The sequence below is a fragment of the Lampetra planeri genome, chromosome 37, assembly GCF_965212315.1.
Source record: "Lampetra planeri chromosome 37, kcLamPlan1.2.h2, whole genome shotgun sequence".
Taxonomy (NCBI): Eukaryota; Metazoa; Chordata; class Hyperoartia; order Petromyzontiformes; family Petromyzontidae; genus Lampetra; species Lampetra planeri.
This window is the reverse complement of record NC_136143.1, coordinates 7,257,802-7,282,339: the sequence shown is the minus strand read 5'-3', so window position 1 is coordinate 7,282,339 and position 24,538 is coordinate 7,257,802. Positions and strand designations below refer to the sequence as shown.

At 47.6% G+C, this 24,538-nt stretch overlaps 1 protein-coding gene across 1 annotated transcript; it reads left to right on the top strand.

The window, feature by feature from the left end:
• Positions 1–1,143: 1,143 nt before the first annotated feature.
• Positions 1,144–23,982, top strand: SARM1 (sterile alpha and TIR motif containing 1). Its single transcript, XM_078611952.1, has 11 exons — positions 1,144–1,230; positions 4,150–4,783; positions 8,423–8,807; positions 10,241–10,471; positions 13,216–13,428; positions 14,173–14,264; positions 15,121–15,359; positions 15,924–16,035; positions 16,485–16,674; positions 17,150–17,271; positions 18,307–23,982. The coding sequence occupies exons 2-11, from the start codon at positions 4,272–4,274 to the stop codon at positions 18,506–18,508; spliced, it is 2,298 nt and encodes a 765-aa protein (XP_078468078.1). The 5' UTR covers positions 1,144–1,230; positions 4,150–4,271; the 3' UTR covers positions 18,509–23,982.
• Positions 23,983–24,538: the final 556 nt, after the last annotated feature.

Below are 24,538 nucleotides of genomic sequence, written 5' to 3'. Positions count from 1 at the left end.
GTAGGCGTTCGCGATCAATGTCATCCAAATCTGGCTGTCGTCTGATGTTCACTGTGGAAGTCAAGTTTACCATGGGAGCCCAGTTCACCATGGAAGTCCAGTTCACCATGGAAGTCCAGTTTACCATAGAAGTCCAGTTCACCATGGAAGTCTAGTTCACCATGGGAGTCCAGTTTACTATGGGAGTCCAGTTCACCATGGAAGTCCAGTTCACCATGGAAGTCCAGTTCACCATGGGAGTCCAGTTTACTATGGGAGTCCAGTTCACCATCGAAGTCCAGTTTACCATGGGAGTCCAGTTCACCATGGAAGTCCAGTTTACCATGGAAGTCAGTTCACCATGGAAGTCCAGTTCACCATGGAAGTCCAGTTCACGATGGAAGTCCAGTTCACCATGGGAGTCCAATTCACCATGGAAGTCCAGTTCACCATGGAAGTTCAGTTCACCATGGGAGTCCAGTTTACTATGGGAGTCCAGTTCACCATCGAAGTCCAGTTTGCCATGGAAGTCCAGTTTGCCATGGAAGTCCAGTTTACCATGGAAGTCAGTTCACCATTGAAGTCCAGTTCACCATGGGAGTCCAGTTCACGATGGAAGTCAGTTTACCATGGGAGTCCAGTTCACCATGGGAGTCCAGTTTACCATGGGAGTCCAATTCACCATGGGAGTCCAGTTCACCATGGAAATCCAATTCACCATGGAAGTCCAGTTCACCATGGGAGTCCAGTTCACCATGGGAGTCCAGTTCACGATGGAAGTCCAGTTTACCATGGGAGTCCAGTTTACCATGGAAGTCCAATTCACCATGGGAGTCCAGTTCACCATGGAAGTCCAGCTTACCATGGAAATCCAATTCACCATGGAAGTCCAGTTCACCATGGGCAGTGGTCGGCAACCTGTGGCTCATTAAGGACTGCTCTTGAAATATTTTTTTTGTATTTTAACACCTATAGTATACCGAATTCGAACAAAACGTCTCATTATTTTGGCGTGATTTAATACCACCGGGGGCGGTGTGCGGACCGTGTCCCGGCTCACTAACCCCATCTGCTGGCCGGGATCTGGGGGCGAAGGTAAAATGTTGTCTGAGTTAAGCTCCACACAAGTGAAAGCGTCAAAGGGAAAGGTTTTTTTTCCTCCTTCCCCTCCTTGCCTGCCTATTTATAGCCGGGGCCATGACGTCTCGCTACAGTGCATCCTTCCCGGCTGCATCGCTGCGGGCGGTAACGGTAAGAAGGTCCGCTCTCTAACTAACTAACTAACATCATCATCACCATCATCAACATCATCATCATTGACACGTTGTGCGTGTTTGTTCATTTGATGCGCCTCCTTTGGAAGTGTATGTTGTTCAAACAACAGCTCCCGATCATTGTACCGTCAACGCTGTGCAGATGTCTGCGTCGTTACGAATGCCTTTGAGCGAAACCAGCCCCGTTACTTACGCCAGAAGATTGATGATTGATCCGGCCAATGTTACTCCGTTGTCTTGCGCTGTTTAGAAGTGGCAACGTTCGTGGGATAACGCCTGCGATCATCACCTGAACGCAACATGCGCGCCCTGCAACTAGAGTTTACAGCAAGGCTGTAGCCATGGAGTCAAAATTTGGGGGGGGGGACCAAATCTTCCAGGCTGTCTGGGGGTTCCAACCCAGAAAAAAATCTAAATTTTTAAACTAATTTCCTGCCTAAAATATGAAAAAATTCACTAACACATGGGATGGAATTTATTTATTTATTTTTGACAATAATGTCTGACAGTGTATTGTATTACATTGCTCTGTTTAGACTTTTTTTTTTACCATTTCTTGTTTCATTGTATGTAATGGCAGAGATTAGGGATTAATAAAGTACAACCATAACCACAATCAAAAACCAGAAATCTATGCATTGATTTATATGAAGACAAGTGCAGATATTGTGGCCAAGGTTAAGCAAATTGTTGTTTTTATTTACATAGCATAGCAATTGTTTATAGCAATATATTGTGGGGGACATTTTGAGCATATTTTAATATGGGGGGGGGGGGATGTGTCGACAACGACACGAATAATTATTCTTTATCTTCTTTGGGTCTTTCGGTAAAGTCACGTAAATAGGTTCAAAGAAAAGAAAAAAAACTACGACGTTACAATAGCAACACAAGCGGTTGTCTTCAGGAAAAGGGGGACTTAGCTTCCAAGGCAAACTGTTTATAAGGGTTTGAAATGGGCGTAGCCAAAATGTCAGCAGCCAATGATAATGCAAGTGGTGGGCAGCGGCCGTGACGGTGGTGGGTTTTCCCACCAATCAAAGAGATCGTTGAGCGGCCTCCACGGCAGACGCCCCGAGGTGGCTATGTTAATGTGAGAGATTAGCATGTTAATGCAGAGGTCGCAATCGGGTGCCCGATACCCGTACCCTACCCGATACCCAGCTACCCGTACCCGGCCGGGTATCGGGTACGGGTACCCTATCCGGCCGGGTACGGGTACCCGTTTGCGACCCTGGTGCGGCCGGGTACAGGTACGGGAAAGGAATCAAAACCCGTTTGCGACCTCTGTGTTAATGGAAGATCGCAAAGCAAAATCCTCGAGCTCGGTGAGCGAGGTGGCTGTGTTAGGGTGAGAAATGTAACCTGTTAATGTAACATCAGAGAGCCGAAAATAACGTCGGAAGGTGGTAGGATGGGAACATCACAGACAGTTATGATTTAAACTGGTTGATAGCATCCTTCCAATGATTGCTCAGTTTGTACCCATCTTCTCGATTGAAATTGTGTCTGTGTCTATATATATGGATGGCTTCATGATCGAAACTTTGTTGATAGCCAGTGGGTTTGCAAAGTACCTTCGTCTTAGAGAAATACATTTCGTGTGAGCCCACCGCATTAAAACAATGATCAGCCACGGCCGAGGTATTGGTCCTACCGTGTTTCAGATCTGCCTTGTGTTCACGAACACGGTCCGAGACATGTCCCAGCGTCTACAAACAACATAAACATTCGTGTTGATCCACATGTACAAGATAAAGTAATAATTTGTATCATTGTGCATAATGTCAGTAAGAAAATAAATAATGTCCATACCTGCCGAACCCTTATCAGTTGCCTACCTTATTACAGACCAATTCAGACCTTATTGGTCACCCCGTGCCCTTATAAATTTCAACGTTCATCCTACAAAGTCCCATCAAAATGTTTGCCCGTATTGAAACGGTTGTACGCCGTATGGACCTGGAAACTCAATTTCCCTGTACAAGAATACGGGTGAACTGCATGGTTTTACAGGTTTGAATGTCTCCTTTGGAAATCTGTCTCCACGTAAAAACAAAATGAAAGTACTGTACCGAATTTTTACACAACCATTAGACCCACGGCCTTCTGGGAGTGCACGTGTTAAGCAGTATTAATTGATATACAGTACGTGAAAACGCTGTGGACCGATATGCAATGTCTCATAAGTAGTCATACTTGCTTGAATCAATGCTGGTGAACTGGCAGAGGTTATAGGCAAGGTCATGCTCTCTAAGACATGGGTCTAGTTTGACGCACATTTTTATAATACACTAGCAGGAATAGAATCATTGGCGTCGTTGTGGAGAATATGCGAATAAGCAGACAATACATCTCCTGTACAAGAGCAAAGTGTTTGGGGTTGTGTCTGCTGTTTAGTGGATTCAGTGGGCAGTGGAAGATGGACATGGCTTCAATTTGTCGGGGGGAGTGGTGGTGCAGTGATTAGCACAATTCGCTATATAACCTGATGAATTCCCGGCAACGGCAAATATCAGTGGCAAGTGAAATCTGAAGTGGTTCTGCACCACCTCTTCGTCACCAACGTGCACTGGCCAGTGTGGTGAGATATGATCAAACAACCCTCATGAATGACACAATGAGGGGAAGCTGTTTTCCAATGACTTGGCAATGGCTTGACAACAATGCTTTTTAAAGTAGGAAATAATAATTAAGCAACTCCATGTCACTCTTGCAATTGAGACTGTCCTTGTCTCTTGAGTTCCCACGTGATTAAACTTGAGTTTGACAATTGAAGCTGCATTATTTTATACCTGGTATTTTAGATATTATTTATGAAGGCAGTGGCTTGCACTGGCAATGGTATAACATCCACCTCGTGTTAATTTCTTGGCACCTCGTCGTTTCCCCACAGAAATAACCTGTCACCCGTGGCTGAAATTGAACCCGTCACCCCTGTGTGAACTGGCTCTGTGGCGGGTGTGCTGACCACTCGGCCACGCGGCCCCCGACTGCAACGAGGCAACCCTGCCACAGATGAAGAAGTCGGGCCGCTCCTCGCACACGAAGCTGTGCTCCTGCTGGCCCACGTCCTCATCCCGCACGCCTCCTCCCGACCACCAGCAGCTTCGCGAGCAAATCTCCCCGCACTGCAGCCCAGCGCCGTCCGCCATGCAGGCGCCTGACCCGGATTCCCAGCACGCCGACGATGGCCGCCGGGAGCTCGAGCGACTCTTGCCGCGGCTCGTCGACGGAGTGCGGCGTCTGAAGGAGCTGGCGACGCCCGACTCCCCGGTGGGAGAGAGCGACGGACGGCCGAGGCTGGACGTGGCAGAGGAGGAGGTGGCCACCTTGGCCGGGCTGGAGGCCACGTTGCAGGAGGCGTGGGCCACGCCCGTGGTGGGCCGCGAGGTGGCCACGGAGCTGTGCTCCACACTGCGGCTTCAGGGGGGACTCGAGCTGCTGCTATCGCTGCTCGCTTCGTGCAGGCCTCACGTGAGGCCCGGGGCGGCCGAGCTTCTGCAGCAGGTCCTTACGACCGACAACAGGTGGTTGCTCGCACGTTGACGTCTTAAGGCGCGGTGCCACGATGGAAACAACATGGCCACTTGCGTCGTGGGCAGGGAGAAAGAGGGCAGCACGCCCTCTTGAAGTAATTCAAACACATCTCTCTAAGAAATGAAAAAACATTGCTAAACAAAGACCTCCCGTGTAGCTTGCAATGTAAGCTACACGGAAGGTGTTAATTTAGCTAATTTTGACCAAATGTGCAAATGTGAAGTGGTTCAAACCACTTTACACAAACAGTAAGCCAGAACTGAACCTTTCAAACTTATTTGAACCGATTTAACCGTAACTGATTTCAAATGTTCTTTCTGTGCACCCAAACCGCACATGAAAACCAACCCCCTGACTAGGAGTCAGAGGTCGCAAACGGGTTTTGATTCCTTACCCGTACCCGGCCGCACCAGGGTCGTAAATGGGTACCCGTACCCGTACCCGGCCGGGTACGTGTACCCGTACGCTACCCGTACCCTACCCGAAATGAGTGACAAACGGTTACTCACCAGTGACTCACGGCCTACCCGTACCCGGCCGCACCAGGGTCGCAAACCGGTACCCGTACCCGTACCCGGTCGGGTACGGGTAGCCGGGTATCGGGTAGGGTACGGGTATCAGATACCCGATTGCGACCTCTGCTAGGAGTGTGCGAGTGATAACGAGGGGAGTGCGAGGTTAACTGGGAGTGTGGGACTTGTTTGCCAGTTCCTTGGATGAATTTAACAGAGGACAGTGCTTGACAAATCTGTGTTGGTGGCCGTTGTCCTAGTTCTGTATAATAACTACGACGGCGTGCCTCACTAATGAGCATTGTATAACTCGGCCGTGGTTCAGCTATTAATTGGACCGAGTTACTCGTGGCCAGTGATTAAAAAGGCCATGGCATGATAGTTTCTGAAAAGCAAGGGTGATTACGGTTGGTGTTGGCCACCTCCTCCTCTTTCTCATTGTGAGGTTGGTGCACTCATACAGGCAGGCAGCGCAGTGGCTTGGTTCACGGTCGAGTTTAACGTCATCTACAGTCATCTACACTGTCAGACACGCCGGCCTGTGAGTCGGTGATAAAATAAAACTACAAACCCATCATCGCAGCAGCAGCTGCACATTCCATTGCTTGCCCTCTAAGCTGGGACGTTTTGTCTGCCAATGCGATAACGGTGCAATAATTTTAAACATTAATAGTTGACGCTTCCCTCATTAATAGCTTACTTGCTGTGGAATTGTTTATCTACAGATAAACAAAAAATCCGCTGTATAAGTGAATGCACTCTCGGTTTCTAATTGTGAGCGATTTGATCATTGTTAGCGAGAACAAGCTTCTCGTGTACTGGATTGGCTCGCCAAATGTGTTTTACAACTGAGGTGGAGTGAAAGTATTAAACTGTTAAATGTCAGGAGTGATTGTTGGAACCTGGCCATAAGCGCACGGGAATTTAAGCTACACTATACTGTACTAGAAAAGGCACAATGCCAACGAGGAATAATGGGATTCTAAAGCCAGCCAAGCGTATTTTCATCAAGTGGCCTCGCCAGGGCCAATGCTTGTAATACGTCCCTAATTGGAAGCATACTGTACAATACAGTTTTCGATGTGTGTAGCATATAAATGCAACTGTATCTCAAGACAATGTAAATACAATCATTGTTTTTTTACCCTTTTATCTGGCAACAAAACTGACACCTTTTTTACGAGGAGTCATGTTTGCATAGACCACAATACCTGCAGTCATAATGTAAACAAAAAACATAACTCTGATAATGTATGCACTGTCCTTGAAGTTGATTGGTCCACACCCGAGACAGCTTTCCTTAGATCCTAGTCTCACATGGGTTGGACCAGATGACGCCAAATGGCGGAATGACACTAGGCTCTAAGGAAAGCTGTCTCGGGTGTGGACCAATCAACTTCAAGGACAGTGCATACATTATCAGAGTTATGTTTTTTGTTTGCATTATGACTGCAGGTATTGTGGTCTATGCAAACATGACTTCTCGTAAAAAAGGTGTCAGTTTTGTTGCCAGATAAAAGGGTAAAAAACCAATTATCATATTTTTTACTGGCAAATGAGGTACCAATAATGTAAATACAGTCGGCCATGTGCATGGGAAGGAAGAAAAAGTCACAGATACTGTATGTATTCTTTCAGCCGAGAAGAAGAGGAAGTTCTTAAACTTGGACTTCAATGACAACAGGGAGTTGGCAGGATGGAAAGCTGGAGTGGGGAAGTTCTAAACTGCAAGAGCAGTAGAGTAAGAACGACTTCCCACAGAATAAAGGTTCACTTGAAACTTGAATAGATCCCTTGGTTGCTGTAGAGTGTGAAGAGGTGTAGAGTGAGAAGTAAGAGGTAGGTAAGGGCTAGTCCGTAGGCAATCGTAAAGATTCCAAAGGTGATCATACAATTGAGCCAGGCCTGAATTGGGAGCCAGTGACAGGATCGGAATATCGGGGTAATGTCGTGATTTATGGGTGTGGGTGAGAAGTCTTGTTGCATCATTTGGTGTTTACCTACATGAGAAGTAACACCATCATCCACAGCAGAAGAACATCCTCATCAGGATGCTTATGCACCGAGCAAGAAGAGTGTCCCATGCAGAGCACATAGAAGTAGAAATGTAACGTGTCAAACGAGCATAGAAATAACAGCTATAGGCCAACAACAGACTACAAGGGCATCTAGACTGATGCCTCTGAACCATTTACGGTATAGTTAAAGCTATAAAACTACATCTGTAAAACTTAACTGCAGGCACCGCGGGTCAAATTGCTAGGATCCTAAAGAAAAATAACATCAAAGTTCGGTTTAACACGAGTCAGCAATGTGCAACAGTTGTTTGCAACAATGTGCAACAGTTGTTTGCAACAATGTGCAACAGTTGTTTGCAACAATGTGCAACAGTCTTGAAAAGTCTCAAGCCACAAGTGAGTAGCTTTATTGCTCAGTACATTTTACACGAATAAATAATCGTAGTAAACAAGACAATTACAAGAATTTTGGCATAAAACAAACCATGTAGCCTAACCCAAAAACAAATACGAAAAAATATGAAAAAGCTACATTTTAACTTACCATTTGGGATCATCTGAATTTCGGAGGTGAAGGATTTGGGAAGATCATAGCAGAGAGAGTTCAAGTAATTGAGTCAGGATGTGATGAGAGCACGGATGCGGGTCTCGGCAGCAGCTGAAACAAGGAAATGGAAGATGTATGACACATTGCGCAGATGGAGGAGGTACGAGGTCTTTGCAACGTTGATGGATGTGTGACAATCATTGCCTTATGATACATTTTGTAGTAAAAAGTAATGCTCAATACTTTGCTCGACCAGTTGTTGGCCTTGTTAGCGTGAATGATTCCGCACTGCCTCGGTGCACTTCATGACTCATTAAACCAAACAAGGCCTGCCTATTTGGTGCTATTGATCCTACTGATGGATGGTTCTGCCGATCTTACTGATGATGGTGGTGTTGATTATACTGATGGTATTGCAGCTAATTCTTATAGTGATGGTGCAGCTGATCTTACTGATGATGATGGTGCAGCTAATTCTTATGGTGATGGTGCTGCTGACCCTAATGCTGCCTCTGCTGGTGCCTGCCCTTGGGCTGCGTAAACGTGCGGCAGGGAGTGGATCGCGCGCTTTGGGCTCGGCGCCGTGCTGGGCTTGGCCAAGGAGCGCGAGGACGCGCGCACGGTGCGCGCCACCGCCGCCATCCTGCAGCACATGTTCAAGAACTCGGAGGAGACGTGCTCGCTGCTGGTGTGCGAGGGCGGCCTGGACGCCGTGCTCTTCTGGTGCCGCCTGTTGGACGTGGACGTCCTGCGCGACTGCGCCGCCGCCATCGCCAACTGCGCCATGTACGGCGGGCCCGACAACCACCGGCGCATGGTGGACAAGAAGGCGGCCGAGTGGCTCTTCCCGCTGGCGTTCAGCGCGGACAGGCGCGTGCGTCTGTCGGCCAGCCTCGCCATCGCCGTGCTCGTCAACAACAAGGAGGTTCAGCAAAAGGTGTGTCGGCTCGCTCGTGCGTAATTATTAGTTGTGTTTCGATTTAAAGTTTTCGTGACTGCAAGGATGCATCTTCTTGGTTCTTTCGGTAAAGTCACGTAGAATGTAAATAATAAAGCAATAAAAATAAAACATAATAAAATAATTCTCACGACGTTTCGGCCACAACGCAAGCAGCTGTCCTCAGGTGGAGAACAGGTCTGTCGAGAAGACAGAGTCTGAAGACAGACCTGTTCTCCACCTGAGGACGGCTGCTTACGTTGTGGCCGAAACGTCGTGAGAATAATTTTCTCATGTTTTATTTTTATTGTTTTATTATTTACATTCTACGTGACTTTACCGAAAGAACCAAGAAGAAGAATTATTGGTTGTGTTTTTATTTACTTTTGTTATTCTTGTTTACCCAGCAAAGCTTACCTTTGCATTTTATATGGCGCTCAAACGACTCGGCAATTCAAACGCGCTTTACGTAAACACCTCATTTCAAATATTTCGAAGAGCACCGCCAGTGGCAGCTGTCCCTGTGTTCTGGCGCAAGGTGACTCGGCATTGGCCTGCAAGTGGTCATTAGACTGCCAGTTTGGTCCGACGATTGCTACGTGTGATAGCGATTGAGTAATTTGTTGGTCATTTTTTGGAATTTCCTAATTTATGGTGGCTGCCTTCAGATGCAGTTCAGTGTTCATTGTTTTTAGTTTCGTGTTCATTTACCTTGACAGGCTTCGTAACTACAAGCTCATATTCTTGGTTCTTTCGGTAAAGTCACGTAGAAGGGAAATAATAAAATAATATAAATATAAAACAATAAAATTTCTCACGACGTTTCGACTGCAACACAAGCAATCATCATCAGGTGTGAAATTCACAGCAAGAAAATTAGAAACGTCGTGAGAATTTGTATTGTTTAATATTTTTATTATTTTATTATTTCCCTTTTACGTGACTTTACCGAAAGAACCAAGAATATGAATCCCTGCAGTCACGAAAGCTTTAAATCAAACTACAAGCTCAACTACAGTTAATGTGGAGCCTAATGAGAACCAGTAATATCTGGCCCGTGCTGTCGGAGAATAAAATCTCTCGGCTTGAATAAAAATTCAGGAATTGCCGATTAAAAGTGTCCATATAAAGCACTTCATTCAAAAAGAGGAGAAATAGCATGACGGCTAACAAAGGGGATTTTTGTACGGCGCTCCCAATCACATCGCGCTCGTGTGTTTCGCGAGCTAAAAATGCAAGAGCGAAACTGATAACCTTTCAATCTGAAATATTGTCCAATTAGAGCTGTCTTCCCTAGCTGCGTGTTAAGCACTGATGCGGTGCAGTACCGTGGGATTGTCGACGGCCACCACACTTGGGGGTTGGTGGCCGTGGGGGGGTCGATTTGCGGAAGGTGGAGGGGGGGGGGTTGATGTCTCCGTGTGCCAATCCAGGTGCTGAGTTCGGGCACGCTGGAGCTCGTGGAGCCGTTCATCGCCTCGCTGGACCCGGAGAAGCACGCGCAGGAGCTGCTGACCTCGCGCGACGACATGCAGGGCCGCACCGTTCAGTACCTGCAGCAGCTGCTGCCGCTGCTGGACAGCTCGCGCGTGGAGCCGCAGTGCGTCGCCGCGTTCTACTTCTGCGTGGAGGCCATGATCAAGACGCAGCAGCAGCACGGCGAGGTGCGCGGTGGCGTCGCTGAGCCGTTCCGTTTTGTTTACGACGCAAGCCGCAAAGCAACTAGCCCTTGCGATTGCTGCGCGTGTCGCGGCCGCGTGCCGTGCGCCTGATGTTGTGGTCACTGCAGTTTCGCTGTCATACCCGCGAATACGAGTATCTCGGATCTTTCTTGTAATATAGCCAGGCAACTAGCTAAATGGGTTCATCCATGCAACAAATCAAATAAACTCAACATGTCAGTGCGTTGACCTCGCTAGAGAGCTCCTTACTGTACATAACTCTCATGCTTTTCATCATTATGAAGCTCATCCCACTTGTTGGACAGCTTGGGATGCACATCCTAGGTGCGTATCGTTGAGATGAGAACTGTGTTTAAGGTTCACCAGCTAAGGTTAAAAAAGCGTTAATGCATTTTTTCTGCCCGTCTGTCTGTCCGTCTTGGTTCGCAACATGAAGTCACGATGATCTCGTAAAGATGATCCAACGCGAATGACGTTTTTCTGTGCACAGTCGTATTGCTATGAACGATTCACCCCAATTGAAAATCGACCAAATTGATGGGAAAAAAATTTCCCACAATTTTTTTTTTTTACAATGCCGAATAGAAAAGCCATTTCAGCTCGAGCGGCGACGTCACGCACGCCATACGTACGTCTCCCAACGACATCGTCGTGTGATGCCATCGGCAGGCGTGCCACGTCGCATCATGCACCTCATGATGTTACCTCGTGTGACTCGGAAGGCAACGTTATTCACCATCCACCTCAATCCACTGCCGGGTGAACGCCTCAACCCAAGCAGCTATTAACCCTCAAGATGGCCCTGCGGTGTAACAATCCGCCCAGCACCTGCACGGAAGCTGATTTCATCGCTCGATTTCCACGGTGACGTTTAAAAGTAACAGACTAATATACAAAAAATGCGATTCCTATTGTTTAGCCAGTGGAATACAGCTTACACTATTATCAGCCTTAGTTTCCATCACTGTGAGCACTGCAGCAGCTGCAGCGGCTGAGGGTGACGGAATTGAGCGCGGATGTCGTGCGGTTTGTTGCGTTGGCGCTGGCGAGGGTGAGCGCCCGCGAGCGTTGTCGATTACTCTCCGTTCCGCTCGTGCATCACAGTCTGATGTCGTCTGTGGTCGCTGAGAAGCGTATTTTCTAAACCACAGCAGGCAATCTTTGTTCCACGTAAATTAACACGCTTTGGGGGGGGGGGGGGTGGAACTGATGTATAATCTCATCCACTTCCGGATCACATTTAAAATCCTGCTGTTAACATATAAAGTCTTGGGACAGCACAGGTCCTGTTTATCTCTCTGATCTTTTGGAGAGAAATGTTCCTTCCAGAAGTCTTAGATCCTGAGCCTTCTTGTGACGCCTCGGTTGAGATGTGTTACCTCGGGAGGGCGCTCATTCCATTGTCTGGCTCCCAGGTTGTGGAACAACCTCCCCGTTGACATAAAGGAAGCTGGTAGTCCGTGCACATTTAAACGGTTCTTGAAGACCCATCTCTTCGGTTTGATACAAATCCCCATGGGTTGATCTGCCTGTCAGGTTGACACCACTATTTGATGGTCAGTTTATGGGGCCTGTTTACTCACTTGGGGAGTGTATTGATGTTTTTTTGAATTAAGTTTAACGAATATTGCGTCGAGTCATTTTAATTTGTATTGATGCAATGTTGTATACGTTTTAATGTGTCCATCTGTGAAGCGCTCTGACAATCTTCTTGTGAAGGGCGCTATCCTAAATAATGTTTGATTGATTATCCGTGCTTGTCAACTGCATACAATCACTGTAGTTGTTTATTCCCAACAATTTTATTGGCTAAAAAAAGCGCAATCTTTGGCTTGCTCACAAAGTATGGCGCGCCGTCGTCTGCTCTGCCAAATGTTGGATACGCTCTGCGGTTGATTAAACTAAACCAACAATAGATAAAATCGACAAAACACACGACTACATGTACATTGAACGATGAAAGTTCTCTATTTATACACACACCATTTTATTTAAAAATAAGCAATAGCTGTTACTCATTTGAATTGAGCTTATTTAAGAAGACAAAAAAAGCTGAACGAAAACATCAGACAACTTGTATAAAAATCGATCCTTTTTTGTGACCTCGCATCTAGTAATTGTCACGCACGGAGCCTCTGAGTTTGGGAATGTTGACTTTTGAGCCAGTGTTTCTACAAAAGAATATTCCAGCCATCGGGCCTTGCTCTCATCCATCTATTCACATCTGTTGGCTGCAAGGATGTCCTCTATTGTAGGTTTTTACCCTTTAAACTGGTACAAAACTGACACCTTTTATACAAGGCATCATGTTTGCAATAACCACAACACAAGTGGTCAAAATGCAAACAAAAAGAAACAACTCTGATAATGATAATAATATGCACTGTCCTTGAAGTTGATTGGTCCACACCCGAGACAGCTTTCCTTAGAGCCTAGTCTCCATTGGTGTTGGACCAGATGACACCAGAAGGAGTACGCCTTCTGGTGTCATCTGGTCCAACACATGATGCCTTGTATAAAGGTGTCAGTTTTGTACCAGTTTAAAGGGTAACAACCTACTACTATATTTTGCCACTGGTAAAGGAGGTCTCATAATGTCCTCTATTGTACTGCATTGCAATGTGTGGCTCTGGTATCACAGAGGGGGCACGCGGAATGAGTAAAAAAAACATCTATCTGTGCGGATGCGATGTTTTTGGTCGCCGGTCGCGGTGCAACCCCGGCAGCTCTTCCAGGAGATCGGTGTGGTGCAGAGCCTCAAGCGGCTGGTGAGCTACTCTTCCAGTGGCACGGCGTGCCGTCTCGCTCACCGCACACTCACCATCCTGGGAGAGGAGCCACCCGTCCGCCTCCCCACCACCGTACCATCGTGGAGACCGACACACGTGCAGGCCTGGCTGCGGCAGGTCGGGTTCTGCAAGTACGCTCCGCTGTTCCAGGTGATCCTTGCTGCCGCCACTCGCACATTCTCTCGTTCTCCACCGTTCCCCTCGCTTAACTCCTGCCGCCCCCCCTTTCTACACTGATGTAATATAAATACGGCGGAGCTACAAAAGGCTGCGCTCCAATAATCTGCAAACTCTTGTTATTTGCGTATTGACCGCGGTTCGCAGGACTGTTGATCATGAAACCTGCTAAAGTATTTCGGATATCTTGATCTCTCTTCCGAGAGCGGTTATTTCCTCCCATAATCTGATCCACGATATGGTCCTCCCACGTATCACGGGGGATTATTGGATTTCTGCTGTAGTCATTAAGGAACGCTAAATCATGCTGAAGCGCATCTAATGCGCAGTGCTATCTCATTGCACTGTGGACAGGAACTGCATCTTCAGGTCACGCCTGAAGTGGCTGTCCTTGTTCTTGTTTTGTGCGAATGTTCCACACGATGGGGTCACGATTAGGAAAGCACGTTCACCGTACGTACGTTCTCAGTTTAGCGACATGGTCACCGACAGCAGCAGATCTCAAGCGCAGCTCCGACAAGTAGCGAGGTGCCATCCCGTGCGGACACTTTGTTTTACAGTTATTCAGAGTTTATTACATCTGCCGGCACCTCTCCCCCTCTCTCTCTCCCACTGTCACTTTCCTTCACTGCCTTCCTGTCTCTGCCCGTGTTGGCAGACTTTGAGAAGAGATTTCGGCTCACTTGAGCCGAAAACGGCTGTCCGTCATGTTTTCAGGAGCTCCAAGTGGACGGGGATTTGCTGTTGCTGCTGAGCGAACAGGATCTGAGCGGTGACTTTGCGATGAAGGAGAGCGTCACGCGGAGGAGGTAAATCCCGCGCTCATGGAGAGGCACCGTGACTGCAGTTCTTTGTCATCGTTATCATTTGTAACCAGACATCTGCAGAAGTGAGTCTCTTTTAGTGAAGGAGATGCTCAACAAATACAAGAAAATATCGTCAGTAGAAAACAGTGCAAAATAAAATAACTATTTAGGAGCATTTGAATGTGTGCATCTACATCGTAAAAAGTAAAGTATTTTTTATTGAGATAGGGAGAAAAATATGCATTTGTCAGTACAAGCTATATACATACTCTTTGGTTCTTTCGGTAAAGTCACGTAGGTAGAAAAATAATAGATCACGACGTTTCGATCGCAACACAAGCAATCGTCATCAGGCGGGACAACCACAGCGAGAAAAAACTGCTTCTACATATGTGACTTTACCGAAAGAATCAAAGAGTGTGGATTCCTGCAGTCACGAAAGCTTCAAATCAAGCTATATACACTTTGCAGCTGCTGTATGCGTTTAGTTGTCCTTCCCCTGCACCTCCGATTAGCACGGTTGGCTACATACAGTGCGAAAGAAGTTTAAATTTCGATTTAAAGCTTTCGTGACTGCAGGGATTCATCTTATTGTTCTTCACCTGAGGACGGCTGCTTGCGTTGTGGCCGAAACGTCGTGAGAATTATTTTAATATTTTTTTTTCCCTTCTACGTGTCTTTACCGAAAGAACCATGAAAAATAAGTTTAACATACATCCAGCTGGCCAAACGGGATCACCGTTGCGTAACAAATAAATGTTATAATTGCGTAAAAAGTACAAAGCTGCATGCGAGTTTCGCTCGGTGGGGCGACGCGGCCTTGTGACTGCCGCAACCTGCCGACATCTCCCGGTGTCAGGTTCCTGCGGGAGCTGGCGGAGCTGAAGACGTACGCGGACTACAGCGCGTGCGACGGCAGCAAGCTGTGCGAGTGGCTGAACCGCGTGGGGCCCGGTTTTCGCCGCTACACCTACGGGCTGCTACGCGCGGGCGTCACGCGGCCCTTCCTGGCGCAGCTCACGGACGCGCAGCTCACCGACGACTGCTGCGTCGACAACGGCGTGCACCGCGCCACCATCCTTACCGCCGCCGCCAGGGGTAACAAGCGTGCGTGCGCGCGTGAGTCTGTGCGTGCGTCCGGAGGCCTGGCCAGGCGTGGTGGTGCATGCCTGCGATCCGGTGACGCAATTGCGATAAAACTAAATCGCATGTTTGCATAATGGCCACCGCCATCGTCGTCAGCTATCGTTGCCCGTAATTTATTTTTTACTGTGGAAATATGGTCTAAAGGCCAAAACTAAAATTATACCAGTGGCTAGGGGCAGACGTTGGTCTACAAATCTTGTTTAGGCAGAAATAACCCATGTAGACCGAGGGTCAGGTGTATATGGTTTCCAGAATCAGACTTTTCAGCAGTGAGCATTGGCGACTATACTATACCGATGAGTCCTAATAAGAACGAAACCTGTGCACGGTTGTCAACATCTGTATCAGTGCCGCCCGTCATTTGGTCACATTTTTACCGAAACGTCTTTAGACGGTGACCTCAGGCAAGAGAATCACAGTGAGAGTCTTGAGGAACAATTGATGGTTCCTGCATGACACGCAAAAGCGGAGCGCTGTTTGTGCACGTGTTTGCGTGTCTGTTTTGAAACGTACCAGCTGCTGCGGACGTGGGCTCCCCGGTGAGCAGCGGGGGCGAGAGCCCCACGAGCGGCGACAAGCCCGACGTGTTCATCAGCTACCGACGCGCCACTGGCTCGCAGATGGCCAGGTGAGCGGGCCTCCGGGCATCCGAGCAAGTCTGATAAGTCTATTCCGGCTATGCCAAGGGGTCGGTAACCAAAATCAAACTTTCGATTTAAAGCTTTCGTGACTGCAGGGATTCATCTTCTTGGTTCTTTCGGTAAAGTCACGTAGAAGGGAAGTAATAAAATAATAAAAATAAAACATAATAAAATACAATTCTCACGACGTTTCGGCCACAACGCAAGCAGCCGTCCTCAGGTGAAGAACAGGGCTGTCGGAAATTTTGCGTGTACCGTATGCGCCACTCGGCAGGCAGCCGTCTCATGCGGTATCGCTTTGTGGGCCCTTTTTTTGGAACGAATATTTTACCAGCGCCGCACAAAGCGAGGGAAACCTACACGAGGAAATGTTTGGGGGAGCGATAGTGGCCCGCTGCGTTGTTCATGCGTGTTCGCGCCGCCACCGTGTGTGCAGCCTGCTCAAGGTGCATCTGCAGCTGCACGGCTTCAGCGCCTTCCTGGACGTGGAGAAGCTCACATCCGGCAAGTTCGAGGAGAAGCTGCTGGCAAGCGTGCGCGCCGCCCAGAGCTTCCTGCTCGTGCTCACGCCCAACGCCCTCGATAAGTGCATGCAGGACGTGGACCACAAGGACTGGGTGCACAAGGTAATCCACAGCGCGGCGGCACGCGACGCCACTTACCGGGTGGTCACATGGCCCGGTGGCATCGCGTTAAGACACTTGTTGTATGTACGTATGTACGTATGTTAAATGTTGAACTTCTTTCGCGCAGTGCGTAGCCAACCGTGCTGATCGGAGGTGTTTCCGAGGTTCGTGGTTCAAATCCGGCAGGCCACCCTGGTTAGTACTGCAGGTGTATTAAAATGCGTGCCGTCCGTTTCCTCACAGTAGATACTGGAGATCCCGGGACGCAGTCTGACATGAGTAGGCCGGTATGGGCCAGCGTCATGCTCTAACTTTGAACGTTTGCCTTCAAAATACTCAATTTGAGATTGCACACGGCAACGTCACACGGAAGCGCGCGGCTGTGTTTGCACTTGCGAGGGATATGGAAGTCGCATCGCACAGGGACCACAGGTGTGAGAGTTCCTCTCACCGCTTGGTGTTTTTATCCATCCAGGAAATAGTGACGGCACTGCAATCCAAGAAGAACATCGTTCCCGTGTACGACAAGTTTGAGTGGCCGGACCCCAGCAGCCTTCCCGAGGACATGCGTGGAATTCTCAAGTTCAACGGCATCAAGTGAGAGAGCCAGCATCGGCGGCAGCAGTGGGCTGGTAGCGCGGTCCAAATGCACGCGTGGCATCGGCCCCGTTTGAGTACCAGAGGTCGCAACCGGGTACCCGATACCCGTACCCTACCCGATACCCGGCTACCCGTACCCGGCCGGGTACCCGTTTGCGACCCTGGTGCGGCCGGGTACGGGTAGGCCGTGAGTCACTGGTGAGTAACCGTTTGTCACTCATTTCCCAACGTCTTGTCTCTTCTCACAATTCAAGTTCCTAGAATCAACCCACCCGCGCCTGCAACATGGCTTCATCCAAGAGGTCGCAATCAGGTACCCGATACCCGTACTCTACCCGTACCCGGCCGGGTACGGGTATGGGTAAGGAGTCAAAACCCGTTTGCGACCTCTGTTGAGTACCCTACTAGCCATACCTATACAGAGTACCGACCTGGTGGCTTAAAAGTCGAGCGAATCCATGGCTCAGAAAACAACCACAACTTAGAGACATCGAATTGACTTGAGAAAAGTAAATGGGCTTGGGCATTGCGAGACGGACTGATGGTCAATGGTTTAGAAATAACGTAGTGAGTAGTCAAAGAATGGAACACATCCGAGAGGATGCTCACAGCGGAGATGGAATGTTTAAATGCGTTTGTGTTGCGTATAAAACCCGTGGTAGGTGGCGGTGGCGAGACTGGTCATAGCATGGCAGCCAAAGGGGATGGATGGGATTAGCTCAAGTCCACAAGGGACGGTCATGACATGGGGAGGCCATAATTCAACAGTGGATAAGACGCGGCTGACGATAATAAAATATTTGTCAATATTGTATTTTCACATGTATGACACTGCACATAGTTCGTACTTTTGAAATCCTGACGTGAACCAGCTCTCCGTTGTCCACCTCGATCCGCAGTCTTGTGACGGCGCTGACCCCTTTACTTGCCTGACCTCTATGCTTTTGTTTGCCGCCCCCTAACCCCGACCCTGGCCCAACGTCGCCCCCACCTCGCCCCACCCTGTTTGCTGCGATCCCTACACCCACGCAGGTGGTCTCACGAGTACCAGGACGCGACCATTGAGAAAATCGTTCGTTTCCTCAAGCGGCTGAGTGAGGGGCCTCTGCACGATATGGAAGCAAATGGCGGCGGCATCGCCGACAGTGGCTCCTGTTGTTGCCGCGAGGGTCAGGCTGCCGCTGCCAATCACCATCACGTGGAGCCCACAAGCCCCAAGAGCCCCACGCAGTGACGGTGCCTCATGCCAGCTCTCGCGTACCAGTCGACACACGTCAGGTCTGTGTGCCCGGAGGAGCGACTGGGTTGGATTGGGCCTTGGGTTAACGAACGACTACGCAATCACTTGGCAGCGTGGATGCTTTGGCAGTCATTAGTTTGAATACGTAATATTTAGTTCTGCCCTTGGCAGCATTCACGGACATAACTGTCAGGTGTTTCTTTGCTGGGTGCTCGCAGGTCATGCAAAAGCACTCTTTTTCTCGCCAGCCCTACACATCTTCTGCCAGCACCTATAAAAGAGGGCTGACCCCCCCTAACAGGCTGTGGCAGATGAGGCAGCGGTGGGGAGGGGCAGCCTCCATTGCGCCTGGTTTCGTGAAATATGGAAGAAGTGTGAGAAGCTTGCGCCATCCTGCCGCTCCCCTCGTCGTGTCCCTGCATGGGGACGGCACGGCAGGCAGGGCGGGAATGCACGCGGTCGTCGAAGGCAGGAGAGTTGCGCCATGCACACGTGGGGTACCAATCTGAAAGTGCTGCCCCACCTGGTCAGCTCCTGATTGTCTGTGAAGAAGATGGAAGGACGAGGTGATGAAAGAAAAATAGATAAAGGGAAGACTGCCCAGCTCTCTCTGCGGGAGTGTGGAGAGTTGAATGTGAGTGTGGTCAAGCCTCGCCATCTTTACTAGGTGCTGGAGGAGTAGACAAGGCCAAAGAACAGTTGCTGTGCACGACCTGAGAACACCGAGGAGATATCTAGCAGTCATGGCTGTGAGTGCTGTCAGGCCATACCATCATAATATAGGGTTGTTAAAATACAGCCTCCCTCTAATCTGAAATCGCCTACACCAAACTCCTACTAATCCACATTTTCACCAAATGCCCCAAAGCAGGGCACCTTCTGAAGGAGTCTGGAGATCCTGGGCTTTCATGGTGGAAGATGTTGAGCTAGTATACAGTTGCATAAAAAGAGCTGAAAATCAACCCCTTCAAATACCTGCAATAATAATAATAATGAAACTGCATGGGAAATCACACATGCATGGTATTTTTGCTACAAGTAGTGTTCACCAGTTTCCCATGGTTGCCTACGAGTTACAGATGTTTCGGAATGAATCGTTGCAAAAAAAAAAAAAGTTCCGATCTGCAGTTGCTGATTTAACTCCAGTCGAGCGACGTGTTTATTTACAGAGCAGTTCATTTCTGTTAAGAGTCACTCGACGATGCCACATGGCCCAGAGTGTCCACGCGAGGCTCCGCTCTCTTCTCTGCCGATGACGAGACCCTGCCACCCTCAGTGGCACCTACCCCCACGCGGTGAAGCATTCCCCCTCTGCCTTCCCAGCAGGGGTCCCCCCCCTCCTCCCCAAAGCCTGAGGAATTGTCCCTACTCTGCAAGTTGAGCCTGGCAAGGGCCCATTGAGACATACAGTAAAACCTTGGATTGCGAGCGTAATTCGTTCCGGAAACGTGTTTGTAATCCAAAGCACTCGTACATCAAAGCACTCGTATATCAGTTGTGATCACGTGACGCTCGGCAGACAAAGCGTATACGCGTACTACTCGTATTGCAAGACCTCGCTCGTTTATCAAATGAATATTTATTTGAAAAATTTGCTCGTCTTGCAAAACACTCGCAGACCAAGTTACTCGCAATCCAAGGTTTTACTGTATGTCTATTATGCCAGAAGGACCTAAACATAAACGGTACAGGTTCGGACACCAGTGTGTTACAATTGACATGTTGACAAAAAACATACTATGTTAGTCTTCTTTCACAACATTTGTGGCGTTTTTTTATTGCAAGAGCCGATGTTTGTTTTGCTTAGTGGTCCAAGAGGAAATTTCAGAATCAGAATATTTATTTGTACTGGAAAAATCCGATGCGCTATGAAGCTTTTTTTTAAAGATGCCCAGTAAAAATGTAAAGTCCCCGGTATGACACCTATTAGTCCTGGAGCCCATATCCAGTGCTCTTTCCCTTTCCAAATTACTAAGTGTTGCTTTAGGTTACAAAGTGCTGGTATATAATTATGGTTTTCTCAGAAGTGTCATATTCCAGCCAAATTAAACCCCTGTGAAATTAGTTAAGTGACATTATGGCTTGAAAAAAAACCTGCTTATGCATGATCGTCGTGTTGAAAACAACGTGTGCAGCAAACTTGAATATGCAGACGCTTACCTGATGAAAGGACTTGACAAAGCTATATACATAAATCAAAATACATTGCAATTAGTAACTAACAATAAGGTAACTTACCCAACACTGGATTTATTTTTAAAACATACAATACACACACCATAAATACCATATATACACATGGAGCAAATACGAAATGTACAAAATGGGCCTAACGTGAATGTATGTTGAACTTTCACACCGTACGTAGCCAACCATGCTAATTGGATGTGCGGCGGAAGGACAACAAACTAAACACAAAAAACTGTTCTGTGTTGGTAAAAGGAAAGCCTTTGTGAATATTTGATGTGAAATATATCAAATTGCCACAATTTACAATTTAGCAGGATTTATGCTAAAATTGGCAGGAATTAATTTTCCACCAACACAAGAATCAGGCCGAGTGTCAGTTAAAAAATCCGTGATGTGGGGATTTTTTGCTGATTCTGGAATCCTGTGACACGCCGTGGAAATTACTCCAATGATCTGTCAGAATAAATCACAGATTTGAGGAGTTTTTGCCGCACGACTCCGGTAATCCGCTTGAAAAAGTTCCTACAAACCATAAGCGTGCTACAAACTATGGGATTAGCGGATTATTGGAGGATTTTTTGTAGTTTGACTGTATCTATATGTGGCGCGTTGGGAGCCAACCCGTTTAGCTTTGAGCATGAGCACGTCACTGCCATGGACAGGAAAATACAGGGTCCGAGTATATGCAATCGGTAGCGAACAAAAGAGTTATTTTCCGAGCCCTGGATTTCAAATACACATTTATATACACCTGCGCCATGAGCAGTGATGTAGCCTGCATCTCGATCACAGTTTACGACCGCGTTGGCCGTGTCGAAAGTGATAAAGATGCATGGTTTGCAATATTTTTCTGTTCTTCCTGCTGGACATGCTGCGTTTCACATAGGGTGCCATATCCCGAGGTGCAAAGTCAGCCGTAATTGACGTGTATCAAAGGATTGTTTTAAGAGTACATTACCATGAAGCTGAAAGTGGTAATATAAAACTCACCACCTTCCATCAACACTGCCCCATAACAAAATTATTCTGAAATGTTATTCGATTGTACATGTTTCCCTAATAAGGTGGTGTTAATTATGAAGGTGGTGAGTTCATTTCATTTTACTTTTATGGATATTCTTTGTTGGTGCCTAGTCCATTCCAGCCTATGACACATGTATGTTCCTTGCTGTTTGTGCTTGACGTCCGGATATGAACAGTTTGTTATACTTGAATATGAAGAACATGAAGATGATTTTTAAGAGACCCGCAGTTCACTCTTTCATTGATCTCAAGTGAAAGTCTTGGTCCCAGCCATCGTATCAGCACAGATTTGCATAATAGACCCTTCCAGTATTATGAAAGTAATCACATTTAAGTAATAATAAAGTAGTAATAATCTAATATAGAGTAATAATTAGCAAAATTATGAGTCACCTTGCAGAAATGTACTCCTTTTAATTCCAAGAGTAATAAGACACAAAAGGTGATTTAAAGACAAAAAAGGGAAATTGTCACCATTGGTCCTATCATATCTTGCATGTAACGTGATATACTTTTTTTCTGGTAACAAAACAGGTGTTAAGATGTTAAAACACCAAACTGAAACCTGTTACAAGGAATCATGTCTGCATTAACCACAACACTTGTGGTCAGAATGCAAACAAAAAACGTACTCTGATAATATATGCAGTCGTTGAAACTGATTGGTCCACACCAGCTTTATTTTGAGCCTAGTCTCAAATGGTGTTAGACCAGAAGACGCCACAAAGACACAATGCACTATCAGAGTAATGAGAGCTCGGGGCGCGCAGCCAGTACCAAAATATGAGAATAGGTTTTCCCCTTTTTTTGGCAACAAAACAGTTGTGTTAAGATGTTAAAACACCAAAATCGTGGTCGTGTTTGTGTTAGGTAGGAGCAGGACAATAGGAAAACCTATATACGGGCGTCATCCTTGTCAGGAATCATCAGTACAATATAGCCATGATTTCCAACTGCTGCCTTTTGCCACATGTGCTTTATGTGGACAAACCCTCTCCTGGTCAGTCTGCAGAAAAACCATCACACACTCGTTTTTCTTTGCCTAATGACAGAATGTTGATGCCGACGTCATTGCGGCCCGGATCGTGTTGACCTGCCCTCGTGGCATGGACGAGTAGAGCAAGGTGGACGCCAATCTTTTGCCCGTCACCTTGTTTTGCCTTGCCTCGAGGCACGGACGGTGCCTTGCACAGTGGTCATCACGAGCTGGGAGACTCCGACCCCGCTGGGCTGCGAGGTGGCGATATGGCAGTACAGAAAGTTGAATTGCGAAACCCATCTGTTAATACATTTTGATCCTTATTCCCTGGTAGTGGGTTATCTCTGGGCAATAGTTTCCTCCCACTTGGAAAGCACTCCATTGGAAAGGAATTGGTTGAACATCGCCAAACGCAGCAGCCACCCGAAAAGGATTCTTGATATTTTGGCTATCCTGGATAAATAACGAGGATTATTAATATGTTAAAGCTTGCATTTTCTTGTGACATCCAGTGATGGCAGGACTCTGGGTGTTTGTGGTAGAGCGTCAGGCTTTATGGCACTCATAACGCCCTTGCCACAATTGGACCTCTTTTGTCTTCCAATATAAGGCCACGCCAATGCCCTATCTGCTGCAGCCGTACCAGTCATGTTCATATAAAAAAATAATAATCCGTTATCCATATAAAGCATTGACCCACCTTTATTCTTTGAACATTTGCTCATCAGAGTGAGGTCGATCCACTGAAGAGGTGCCAGTGGGGCTGGCACAGAACTATGGAACTTGACACTTGCATAACCTAGTACCTTCCAGCCCACCGCTGAGCCGTGATCCGGACACGGTATAAGGGACAATTGCCAATTCCAGCCATTACAAAGAACATGTTGTTTTTTTTTAGATTTGAAGTTTTCGTGACTGCAAGGATCCATACTCTTTGGTTATATCGGTAAAATCACGTAGATGAAAAATAATAATACAAATAATAAAATGAATTGTTATTTTCATTTTATTATTCTTTTTCATCTACGTGACTTTACCGAAAAAACCAAAGAGTAAACATCTTGTTTGTGGCATTAAATTTCAAACAGACATTGTAACTGCTTCGAAGTTTAGGTCACGATCTCTTTTTGCCATTTCCACAAAATGCGTAATTTTGCGTGCTCTTTTCCAAACTCACGTTTTCATATTTGCACTCATTTAAAAGTGAAGACGATATTCATTTGTTTCAAAACATACATCACGTTTCGCATCGAGTAATAAATGCATATTTTTGCTGCGTTGGGCGTTGCTTGTGTTCTCACTTTTGCTCACGAGCCGTGAAGAAGCCACGGCGTGGTTCCACGCTACCCTGGATAGAAAGCGTCTCGCATTAAACGTTGAGTTTTATAAGGGCACCACGGGGTGACCAGCCCCACCCCACCCCTCCCACCCAGCCCCACCCCACCCCTCCCACCCAGCCCCACCCCACCCCTCCCACCCAGCCCCACCCCACCCCTCCCACCCCACCCCTCCCACCCCACCCCACCCCTCCCACCCAGCCCCACCCCACCCCTCCCACCCAACCCCACCCCTCCCACCCAGCCCCTCCCACCCCCCACCCCCCACCCAGCCCCTCCCCACCCTCCCCTCTCCACCCAGCCCCACCCCTCCAATTTTTTGATGCACGACGGACGGACACAATAATCCCCTGTGGGCTGGTGTAACCTGGCGGTTCCTACCAGTAACATCAGTGACACAGAGCCAACTTATTCCGCGCTCGCTCTGCTCCGCATATAAGGGGCCATCGCCCGAAACGTTGCTTACGGGGCGTGTGCCATTGGCGGCGACAAACG